Here is a 13,025-nt window from a genome sequence, read left to right as displayed (position 1 = left end):
ATTCACTGTGGCCTTGAAGTCCACGCAAAGTCGCAGTTTTCCGGAAGGTTTTGGCAAAATCACTAAGGGTGATGCCCAGAGAGAAGCTTGCACACGTTCAATCACACCTTGTGATTCTAAATCGTGTAACGTTCTTGTGACCTCATCACGCAATGCGTGGGGAACATTGCGCGCTCTGAAAAATTTCGGTTGCGCGTTTACTTTCAGTTCCAAATGTGCTTTATAGTTCTTAGTGCAACCAAGGCCCAGTGCCAAAATGTCTGCAAATTCTTCACATAGACGAGAAACACTGGCGGAAGGCACAGTCTGGTTCACTGATAGGACCTGATTGACTATTGACAAGTTAAACAACTGAAATAAATCGAAACCAAACAAGTTCACTGCAGAAGAAGAACGAAGGACGTAAAAAGACACAAGTTTTGTTTGTCCCTTGTATGTTGCAAGAAGGCTGCACTGTCCTAACACAGGGATCGTGTGACCTGAATATGTAGTTAGCTGAACATTTGCGGCACGCAACTGAGGAGTGCCCAGTTGGTTGTATGTGTCTTTAGTGATCAGAGAAACCGCAGCTCTGGTATCGAGCTGGAACGGGATCACGTTACCATTAATGTCCAAGTCTACAAAAAGTTTATTGTCCTGCTGACGATAAGAGCGACTGTCTCGTGCAACGTGAACAGACACTGGTACAGAATCACTCGCGACTTGATGTGATTTCCGTCGATGTCGACGCACACTTTTTGCGGGATGAACACAGTCACTGTTAGAGAGAGTGGCACTGGGCGGAATGGAATTAACTACATGAATGTCCATGGGCGAAGGTTCACGAGCCTGAGTATTCTTGGTTCGATTCCGGCGCGAAGCAAAGGGCCTGGAATCGTTGTGAGTGCCTGATCTGAGCTTTTTCTGGCAAACACTGTGAACATGTCCTTTTTTATTACAGAAAACGCAAATAGTTTGACGTGACGGGCAATTCTCACGCGAATGTCTAGTAGCACACCGCGGGCATGATTTCACTGCATTTGCTTGCTTGCGCGGGACACGTTGCTGCGTGGACGTGCGCGAGGGCTGTTTACAGTTCCGTGCAGCTCGCCCGGCGGGCCGGTTAATGTGACACACAGCTGGCGAAGTTGCAAATGATTCCTGAGCTAAGTCAAGTGTGTCCTACCTATCCAATATGTCTATCACTTGTTGAAGGGAGGGATTGACGAGTTTCAAAATTTCCTCCCATATACGAACATCAGACGCGTTCTGTGCAATTGCATCACGCACCATAGTATCTGAATAAGGGAGTCCACATTCACACTCAAAAGCACAATTCCTGTTAAGGCCTTGCAAAGTTGCAACCCACTCCCGATTAGTTTGACCGGCCGTACGTTTTGTACGAAAGAACGTATACCTTTTTGCAACGACATTAACTGTTTCCTTGAAATAGGCATCTAAAGCAGACAAAATTTCTTCTTAGGACGGAGTTGCTACGTCGCGTCGGGGAAATAATTTCACTATCACACGGTACGTTTGCACCCCTACACACAACAATAAGTGAGGCTGCCGCTCGTTACCTTGAATTCTGTAGGCGGCGAGATGAAATCCAAATTGGCGTGACCACTCCGTCCATGTTTCCATCGCCGCATCATACGGTCGAAATGGGGGTGCAACTGCATGTTGTGGCGGCGGTAGCGGTGAAGCGGCGGCTGCCGCATCGCTTTGTATTGCACGTTGACCCTGGACGAGCTGTCCAAGGGCATCCAATAACACCTGCGTCTGCTGATTCTGCAAGCGATAAAATTCGGACAGTACATCTGGAGATTGTGGCGAAGCCATGACAAGTAAATTAGGGCAATACGAACGCTAATTCCTCTTTTAAGCCTCGTCGCCAAATATGTGTAGTGTCGGCAGACTTGCCAACACTACGTACACTAATAGAAAGAGGCGGCCAAGATGCACGCGCCAACCCACGCAGGGTGGCGCGAGGTCTGAAACAGGATACGTAATGAATGGTAGAAAGAAAAGCACGCAGCTGCCGGAATACTCAACTTCAATCCATCATTTGTATACAGCGTTCTTGATGATACAAGTGAGACTCTCTCTAGATAAATGCAATGTAATGCTAATGGCGCCTTGCTAGGTCGTAGCCATGGACTCAGCTGAAGGCTATTCTAACTAGCTGCTCTGCAAATGAGCGAGTCTTCGTCCATGTAGTTGCTAGCAAAGTTGTCCGTACAACTGGGGCGAGTGCTAGTCCGTATCTCGAGACCTGCCTTGTGGTGGCGCTCGGTCTGCGATCACTGACAGTGGCGACACGCGGGTCCGACATGTACTAATGGACCGCGGCCGATTTAAAACTACCACCTAGCAAGTGTGGTGTCTGGCGGTGACACCACACCATCCACCACCACTCCTCTCCTACTAATCAGCTTGGTCAACCTCCTTAACATCCCACAGCCTTCACCACTGCCTCCCAGACCAAGACTTACACAGAATCGCAAGAATCAGTCACAACAGTACAGTGCCCTTAAACTCCCATGTAAAACAGTCACCCCTCCTAAATTATCTGTATTACCTAAGATTCTCACTTTCAGCCCAAAAACTGCATTTAATCATGCTGCTTTGTAAAAGAATATCCATTGGAAATATCACTTTGTAACCCAATCCCAAAACCTTTCCAACAGCAAATCTGACATTGAACCCAGCCTTGAACAGTTCAGACCACTATCCCAACTTGATCCACCATCACTACCTCAAAATCATCCCTTACAACCCTTCTAGCATTGCTTCCGAGCCATTTCTCAGGTCCCTACAACATGACCCTAACCTGGTCTCTGCAGAACTCCTGGCTCTACTTTCTCTAAAAGCTGATTGCTCCATCTACCACTGTTGTACTTGACCGAAAGGAGAATGTTAGTGAAGGTCTACGTCAGCTGCCTGACACCTCTACATACACTGTCTGCCATCAAAATGTCATCCCTGTGATTCAAACTGACCTGCAGTTCCTCCTTAAAACCTCAGGCCCCTCACAAGGACTAACACCTCAAGCCATAGAATTTCCCACCCCAACCAAACCATGCACTCCCACCTTTTACCTTCTTTCTAAGATCTACAAACCCAATCATCCTGGCCGTTCTATAGCTGCTGGGTTCAAAGCACCCACCGAACATGTATCTGCCTTAGTTGATCAACACCTGCAACCCATAGTACAAAGACGCTCCTCCTACATCAAAGACAACAACCATTTCCTATATCATATCAAATCCGTGGCTGTTCCACTCTCACCACACCACCTTGCTTGTCACCACTGATGCCATCTCCATCTGTACCAACATCACCCATATACACGGTCGGTCTGCTGCTGAACATTTCCTCAGTCAGAGCCTACTTGATTCCAAACCTATGACATTCTTCCAACTCACCTTAATCAACTTTATACTTACCAACAACTACTTCACCTTTGAGGGGCAGGCACACTAACAGATCAGGGGTACGGCCATGGGAAACGGGATGGTTCCTTCCTATGCCAACCTTTCCATGCATCACTTTGAAGAGGCTTTCCTGGGCTCCATAAGTCTTCAGATCCTGGTTTAGTTTAGATACATTGATGAGATCTATACCATGTGGACTCATGGTGAGGCTAACCTGCTAAAATTTGTGAAATCTCTCAATACCTTCTTCCAATTAAACTTCACATGGTCCAATTGTAAATGCCATACCACTTTCCTTGACATTGATCTCGTCCTCACTGAAGACCAGCTGCATGCTTCTGTCCGCATTAAACCTGTCAATAATCAACAGTGCTTATATTTTGACAGTTACCATCCTTTTCATGTCAAACATTCCCTCCCATATAGCCTTGGCATTTGAGGCAAACATATTTGTTTAGATGCAGACTGTTTACAGCAGTACTCAACCATTCTCACCTCAGCCTTCACTGCACATAATTAACCCACCAGCCTAGTTAAACAGCAAATTTCCCGGGCCATCACATCCAGTCCTAGTACTGCTGATCCCTCCAAAAACAACTTTGGGGCACACAACTGGTGAATCAGTATTATCCTGGTCTGTAATGTGTTAATCAGCTACTTAGACAGGGCCGTGACTTCCTAAAATCATGCCCTGAAATGAGATCCATTCTGTCTGAAATTTTGCCCATTACATCTAGAATAACTTTCTCTCACCCTCCCAATATCCATAATATTCTTGTCAGACCCAAAACTCCTTCTGCACTCATCAGCCTATCCTATGGTTCCTACCCCGTGACCATCCCCACTGCACGACTTGCCCTGTGCACCCACCTGTCATCACCTATAGCAGCCCTGTATCTGGCAAAACTTATGCTATCAAAGGGAGAGTCATGTGTGAAATGACACGTGTCATATACCAACTATTATGTAAACACTGTTCAGCCTTCTACATCGGCATGACTACCACCAAATTATCAATGAGGATGAATGAACATAGGCAGGGGTCTATACTGGCAAATCGTGGCATGCTGTTGCAGATCTTGCTCTACAACATGACAATCATGACCTTTTTCATTTCACAAGCCATATAGATTCTTCCCCAGACACCAGTTTCTCAGAACTCAGCAGGTGAAAACTAGCTGTACAACATGTCCTTGGTTATGAAACTTTCTGACAGATTAAAACTGTGTGCCATACTGATACTCGAACTCGGGACCTTTGCCTTTCGTGGGCAAGTGCTCTACCAACTGAGCTACCCAAGCATGACTCACGCCCTGTCCTCACAACTTTACTTCTGCCAGTACCTCGTCTCCTACCTTCCAGACTTTACAGAAACTCTCCTGAGAACCTTGCAGAACTAGCACTCCTGAAAGAAAGGATATTTTGGAGACATGGCTTAGCCATGTCTCTGCAGTATCCTTTTTTTCAGGAGTGCTAGTTCTGCAAGGTTCGCAGGAGAGCTTCTGTAAAGTTTGGAAGGTAGGAGTCGAGGTACTGAAGCCATGTCTCCGCAATATCCTTTACTTCAGGAGTGCTACTTCTGCAAGGTTCTCAGGAGACTTTCTGTAAAATTTGGAAAGTAGGAGACAAGGTACTGGCAGAAGTAAAGCTGTGAGGACAGGGCATGAGTTGTGCTTGGGTAGCTCAGTTGTTAGGACACTTGCCCGCGAAAGGCGAAGGTCCCGAGTTCAAGTCTCAGTCCGGCACACAGTTTTAATCTGCCAGGAAGTTTCATATCAGTGCACACTCTGCTGCAGAGTGAAAATCTCATTCTGGATATGTCCTTGGTTCTCGCCATCCACCTGTTCTTAATTTATGTCAGTTTCTTCCATCTCAGCATTTCTTCACAGTAACTGCTCTTTGCTTCCCTCTGTTTTAGATTTCTACATCTTTCATCGTCTTACCCATCTATTTTTCACTGCCCACCTCTGTTACATACAATGCACTTAGCTTTTCACTCTTATTAACTGAAGTATAATGTTTGAGCAGTAGTCTCTGTTACACATCACTTTATCTTCCACCTTTAAGCTCTCAGGTTTTTAAATCTCTTTCGATGCAGTCCCTAACAACCAGTGTTTCCTTCTCATCTCGTGCGGTAAGTCTCCCCTGACCTGCACTTCTAGGTTACTTCCCCAAAATCTACCATTTTTCTTAGACCTCTCGAGTCCTTTTCCTTCACCCCTCTTCCTTCCCCTTCAACCCTTCTGCTTGAAGAAAGAGCCACTGGCTCTGAAATCGTGCCAGTTAGAACCGTCTTTCTCGTGGGTGTTGTGCTGCAGCTCGCTGAATAGATTTTTTATCTATCCAGTTAAATTATTTTGTCAGTAATTGGTTGTTGTCATTGTTCCAATAAGAATATACACGTATTGGTGCAAATACTTTGAATGATTTCCTTTCAAAACATGTCTTGCTATTCTGTCTGAGATTGTGTTTATATAAACGGCTTTATTTCATATATCAAGGTGCAGATGTAGAAATAGTTCATGTTTGCTCAATAGTGTGTAGCATTTCCCTGAGTTTCCTCAGTCCACTACTGTGAATTTTCTTTTATCAATGCCAGAATACTAACTTCCAGTGACCTTACATGCAGCAATATGGTGTCTGACAACCCTACACCTTATACAGGGCGTTTCAAAAAGAAAGAGCAGATTTCAAACATTTATTTCTCAAAAACTACAAATGATAGAAACACAATTCCAACGGTCCTTCACTCAATATGAGTACCAAATGTTACACAACAAATATCAAAACTGTACCTCAATATGAGCACCATTTGTTACACGACAAATATCAAACCGGTATCTCATTTCTTGCCACACACGACGCAACTGGTCTTTAGTTACCGAATTCACGGCCGCAACAATTCGATGTCGTACCTCTTGAAGAGTAGCGGGCATAGGTGGGACATAAACACAGTCCTTTATGTACCCCCACAAATAAAAATCGCAGGGAGTAAGGTCTGGTGACCTGGGAGGCCACAGACGATGACATTGATCTTGTGCTCCTGCTCTTCCAATCCACCGTCCTGGAATGGTGTTATTTAGGTACCGTCGTACAGGTTCAGAGAAGTGTGGTGGGGCGCCATCTTGCATGAAGATGAAGTGATTTGAATCTTCCTGAAGTTGAGGAAATAGCCAGTTTTCTAACATGTCCAGGTAAATGGTTCCTGTGATAGTTTTCTCCATGAAAAAGAAAGGTCCATAAACTTTGTTTACCGAAATTGCACAAAAGACGTTAACCTTTGGTGAGTCTCTTTCATGTTGAATAACGTCCCTCGGAGTTTCACTCGCCCAAATTCGTACGTTATGCCGATTAACTTTACCAGAAATGTGAAACGTTGATTCATCTGAAAAAATTAATCGTTCGGCAAAATTGTCCTCTTCCATGTCCTGTAGAATTGCAGTTGAAAATTCGAACCTTCTGTTGTGGTCGTCAGGACGCAATGCTTGCAATAACTGCAGTTTGTACGGCTTCATGTGCAGACGCTTACTCAGAACGCGCCATACCGTTGTTTTAGACATGTTTAGTTCGTGACTTGCCCGTGTCGTGGATTTTCTAGGGCTCCTTTCGTAAGCTGCACGGACACGCTCGACATTTTCATCCGATGTGCGTGGACGACCCGTGCTTTTTCGCTTGCAGATGCAACCATCTTCTACGAATCTGTGATGCCACTCATAAATTTGCTTATGACGAGGCGGCTGTTTGTTGAATTGACGGCGGAATGCACGTTGCACACCAACAATGGACTCTAACTTTGCAAATTGCAGCACACAAAATGATCGTTCCTGTGGTGTCGTCGCCATTTTCCTACAAACAAACGCCAGCGCCACTGCGGATTTGCATGGAACTTCTGCGCGGACCATTGAAAAACTTTGAACCTTTCTCTGACAAGAAACGTTTGAATTGTGTTTCTATCATTTGTAGTTTTTGAGAAATAAATGTTTGAAATCTGCTCTTTCTTTTTGAAACGCCCTGTATAAGAGCTTACCAGTATCCAAAATGTTTATTAAGATATTTGAAATCTACTGAACCTTGGCAGTGCTATGCTCTGTTCATATTAAACTCTTACAGAGCTTGCACTGTTCAATTACACATAAAAATACTTCTCTGAAAGTAGCTCAGCTGCTATTTCACATGTGTCATTCCTTTTAATCCTGCTAGTGTCATCATCATGATATATGTTTTCAGTGTCTCCAGGCTACAGGAGCTATTGAGCTGTTTCAAATCAGATGTGCCATTCCTGCTGGGAGAAAGATATGGATTTAACATTCATAGGCCACATGGAGGCTATAATTATGTGACAGGAGGAGGTGGCATGGTACTCAGCTTAGCAGCTGCACAGCTTATTGCCAAATCTACCAAATGTCAATGTCCAGACATCTCAACACCAGATGATATGTTTCTTGGATCATGTGCCACTAGGCTGGGAATACCAATAATTCACATTCCAGGATTCCACCAGGTTTGTATCCCTGATACTTGTGCTACGCATTGATGAGTATCATGGTATTCACAGCAAAAACCACCAGTGCACTGTGTTATTTAAATGTTGTCATAGAAGCTCAGAAATGAATTTAATTCATGTCCAACATATTTGTAGTTGAAAAGGAAAACTTATTCAGTTTATGAAATGAAGTTGCCACACTAGGACAAATGAGTTTTTCACTTTCTAATTTTGTGTTAACTTGATTTTGAACTGGAAAATATTTTCTTAGACAAAGAAATTGTTTCCTGGGTCTCAGTACTTGACCAAACAACTGTGTTGTAAATAAGTCTTCTTTAACACCCATGAAGTCAGTAATTTACATTACAGGAATTCACTGGCTTAGTATTTTTTAAATTGTTCCACATTGTGGTAATTTTTTTTTCCTAATTTGAACAGAAGAAAGCAGCAAAGTCAGTATAGAATTCCACCCAGATTTGTAACTGTAGAATAGTATGATATGAAGCAGCATCCCATCATATGGTTTCTGAATGGTATTTTAAGGTGTTATTTCTGCTGTAGGAGCCACATATCTTGCATTATCTGTGCAGATGGTTGGTAGCAGACATGGCATGTCCTCGGTGAGAATTTCTATGTCACCACACTAACAGCTATCAGCAAGACAGCAAGCACAGGATGAACAAGACTCATGATGTGAAATTTAAAACGTTCATGGCATATAGAGTCTCCCATGAAACATCATACTAACTGGCAGATGCCAGTAACTTACTGCCATAATATTTCAGTTCAGCATCCTCTGGCTGTCTTCAGGTGTATACTGGTGAAAGTACACTGAGCTCCCCGTTGAAAACTGCACTGGTGCATGAATGGTATATCGAGTGGTCACTGCACATGTGTTGCTAGAGCCCAGGCTTGCCTGCTGCAAGTCTGCATTACTGGAGCATCCTCCTTGATATCAATTTGACTGTCTTCACCTGGGACTTCAGACACTCATGTCTCCACTGATTTGTTAACAACAAAACTCCAAAAGTTTGAAGGATGACCCACATTTTTTGTATCACTGTATTTCATCAAGTGACCAATCGTATTAAGTGGTTTGCAGTAGTGGATTTACTGTCTTAGAGTGTGCCGTTTGTGTTCCATGATGTGCTCCTGTACATACATGTCATTTACACTACACAAGGGATCCCAGGAGGAATGGTCATTATTCAGGGACATGACCAAAACTATGATTCGAAGCAAAGAGTATAGTAAACATGGGCTCTAAAATGCATACTGTAAGAGCTATGAATGTTTGTTCAGTAGAAGAGACATGTTTCCTAGTAGTGAAGATGGGCATTTTTTTCTTGTTTTAGTTCATCCTACCATCTGTCAGAATATTGAAAGAAAAGAGCTTTCAGTAGAAGAGATGTGTTTCAAAGTGCCAAAGATGAAAGAGTGCTCATAGTTATTAAGGTATGATTTTAGAGCCCATGTTTACTAGACTTTTTGCTTTGAATGGTCATTCCCATCATATTCTGGAATATTTACCATTCCTTCTGGAACAACGTGCATATAATTTACCTCACTCACATGCAATCCTGTAAACACCTGCCTTACACAACTCTTAAGTCATCTTTGACTGATCCTAGAAGGGCTGATATTTTTGATGGAGGCCAAAAGATCACATTAACCATATGGTTAGTACTTTGGCTATTTTCACAGTAATTTTTCCAAAATATGACAGGTAGGCTGTCGTCTTTCAAAGGGCTCATTCTTTTTCTTGTTGTGCCGTTTATATGACTATAGTAATTTCATCTGCTGAATGAATATCCATTTTCTGGGGACATAATTTGGTGGTATTCCAGTTCTACTTGCAGCATCTGAGACTGTAAGGGAAGGGGTCTTCAGAATGCCCATTGTTTGTGCTGGAGGATGGCAACTAGTTGCCTGCAAATACAAGCCTGTATGAATAGGCTTTTGAAATATTGAATGTCCAAGTGTATCATCTCCATCATATCATAATAACACACCTAAAAATGGGAAACAGCCTCCTTTCTCTACCTCCATAGTAAATGTTGTGTTTTTATGTATGAGTGTAGATGTTGAAGGAAGTCTCAGATACTATCCAAACCATTAGGCCAAACTATGAAAATGTCATCATCATATTGTCAAAATACTGTTGTTTTTAAATCTGCTGAGCTGAGAGCAGGCTCCTAAAAAAACAGGGGAGAAAAGGATTCCTCATGGCAACATCATCAGATTGTTCATAAAACTCATTGTTAAATAAAAGGTACATTGAGGAGCGAACAACAATGCTGTTATGTCAACACCTAACCTCTTGCTAATGAGGTATAGCAAGTCCACAAAAGGCACTTTTGTAAAAAGGTAAACAACAGCAAAACTGACCGGTAAGTCACTGTTTCCCAGCTTAAGTTACTTAAGTCAGCTATTAAAAGGAGTAGAATTGCTTTTTTGATGTGGACATTTGCCAATAATGGCTTTGAGTGAAGATACCAAGTGCTTGGAAAAATCATAGATGGCTGCACCAATACTGATCACTATAGGTTGTAGAGACACACCTTCTTTATGGTTCCTAGGCAAAGTGTATAGCCTAGGTGGAACTGAACCATGTGGTTTCAGTCTCATAATGACATCCTTTGGTAGAGAAATTGAATTCAAAAGTTCTGCTGTTTTTATCCTCACATGATTAATAGTGAACCAGCACTTTTATTAAAAATGCTGGACATACAATGAAACTGGTAACAATTGACAACTGGGGATGTAATTCTGAATGATACAAATGAAGAGTTCCTGAGTGAGTTCTACAAGAAAATTGAAAAGTCACCCATTAATAAGTTCACCAATTATGGTGAATAACCATTGACAATCTAAGCCCAGCAGCATATAAATCTCAGAATGAGACTCCTTGAAGGTAGCACAGATCCCAAGTTCAGTCAGTTGTACACTATCCCAGAATTACAAAGTCTAATGAGGCCAGGGTCCGAGCAGAGGACTAGCTTCTGGTGACTGCTTAGTGGTTCATGGTGGTGCTTCTGCAATGATCCTCTGGGACTGATGCTGCAGCTGGAACCACCCAGTCTTTAGGAGACAGTTGCTTAATTATAGATCAGGCAGATGCCTACTTAATTGGGGCTCTGGTGGACATGTGATCTCAACAAGCAAAATAGTTCTCCACCTGTAGTGCCATCAGTGGTGACACTAGCACCATGGTGTGGTGATGCTGGTGCCATGAATTTTCTTGGAGCTGTTCATAGGCTTGGTTTTAAATATGTGAGAATCTGTACATCAGCCAATATGTTTATATGCATGCAGTGCGCCGTTTCCTGTGCTGCTGCCCATTGTGGATCTGTTAGTGCGGCAACCCACTGATCTTGGGTGCGTTACCGGTAGATACAGTCACAGGACATTGCAAGTAGGATGCTTGCCAATCTTATGGAACACTAAGTCACACAGTAAAACATTGTTCTTATTCACTTGGTCATCCCATGGCATGAGCATGGTAACAGTACCTTTGTCCACTTTGCGTACTACCACATGCACGTCTGCTCATATGTTTTCCAGTCAGACAATACATGGAATACTGTTAAAGAAAGACTTCGTGCTCTGCCTGAGTAGCATCATTCTGCAATTTTGCTGTGTGAAGACAGACAGCCTGATAGTGAGGAGGGTGCTCACAGTAGCACACAGACTTGTAGCAGACACATATGTGGTCCAGCAGTGTGCACAAAGTGACAACTAGCTGCCTGATACATGCACCGGCATGGTTTGAAACAGCAGAGCTCAACGTTCGTTCATTAGTATATACCTGAAGATGGCCAGAAGACTCTGTACCAAAATATTGTGCCAGCAATTTATTGACATCTGGTACTTTGCTTGAAATTTCATGGAATAAAACACATAATATCACCACATTTGACCATGGCCAGGTTGTGGGGGTCTCATGCATGGGAGACTCTATCTTTGAGGTTGTGTAGATACTGGTTTTTTGATGCAATTGTGTCAAAGATATACTGTGAACATCTCAAAGAGAACTGTATTTATCAGAGTCAATATGTAGATGCCAGGGATTGTTGTAGACTGGTGCAGATAGCAGCAATGGATGAGGCTTCTGTTCCTATTGTTTTAACTCATGGTGTGATGTTTCTAATTGAGTCCATGGAGACTGCCACAGAAGGATATCATCTAATGATGTATGGAAGCTTAAAACAGGACAGTTACAATACCCTACTCATGAGTTGTGTGCTGGACAGCAACAACTGGTGAGCAACTAAACCGTTCAAATCATATCTTTCCTGTGGGTTAGGGAAGCTACCACCTTACATGTAAACCCATACATAGTACATGAGCGTTAGTACTTGTAACATAGCACAGAGATTAGGGTAGTCACAGAAACACTGCCATGGGCTGTTCAAAAATTGGGAAAAGGTCTTCTGGACTTATATATATATATATATATATATATATATATATATATATATATATATATATATATACATATATATATATATATATATAAAAAACAAAGATGATGTGACTTACCAAACGAAAGCGCTGGCACGATAGACACACAAACATACACGCAAAATTTAAGCTTTCGCAACAAACTGTTGCCTCATCAGGAAAGAGGGAAGGAGAGGGAAAGACGAAAGGATGTGGATTTTAAGGGAGAGGGTAAGGAGTCATTCCAATTCCGGGAGTGGAAAGACTTACCTTATGTCTGCTTGTGTCTGTATATGTGTGGATGGATATGTGTATGTGTGCGAGTGTATACCCATCCTTTTTTCCCCCCAAGGTAAGTCTTTCCGCTCCCGGGATTGGAATGACTCCTTACCCTCTCCCTTAAAATCCACATCCTTTCGTCTTTCCCTCTCCTTCCCTCTTTCCTGATGAGGCAACAGTTTGTTGCGAAAGCTTAAATTTTGCGTGTATGTTTGTGTTGGTTTGTGTGTCTATCGACGTGCCAGCGCTTTCGTTTGGTAAGTCACATCATCTTTGTTTTTAGATATATTTTTCCCACGTGGAATGTTTCCCTATATATATAAAAACAAAGATTTGTGTGTGTGTGTGTGTGTGTGTGTGTGTGTGTGTGTGTGTGTGTGATATGCATGTTCAACACCTTATGC

The 13,025-nt window shown here is 42.7% G+C and overlaps 1 protein-coding gene across 3 annotated transcripts in view; it reads left to right on the top strand.

The window, feature by feature from the left end:
• The window catches only part of LOC126465730 (beta-1,3-glucosyltransferase), a 122,988-nt gene that overhangs the window by 91,291 nt on the left and 18,672 nt on the right, over nt 1-13,025 (top strand). For all 3 annotated transcript variants that reach the window (XM_050096329.1, XM_050096328.1, XM_050096330.1), the window contains exon 10: nt 7,644-7,917. In XM_050096329.1, coding sequence (XP_049952286.1) covers nt 7,644-7,917 — 274 coding nt within the window. The remainder of the gene's footprint in view (nt 1-7,643; nt 7,918-13,025) is intronic.

This window comes from Schistocerca serialis, chromosome 1 (assembly GCF_023864345.2).
Source record: "Schistocerca serialis cubense isolate TAMUIC-IGC-003099 chromosome 1, iqSchSeri2.2, whole genome shotgun sequence".
Taxonomy (NCBI): domain Eukaryota; kingdom Metazoa; phylum Arthropoda; class Insecta; order Orthoptera; family Acrididae; genus Schistocerca; species Schistocerca serialis.
The sequence above is the reverse complement of the archived record's forward strand: the minus strand, read 5'-3'. Positions and strand labels throughout refer to the sequence as shown.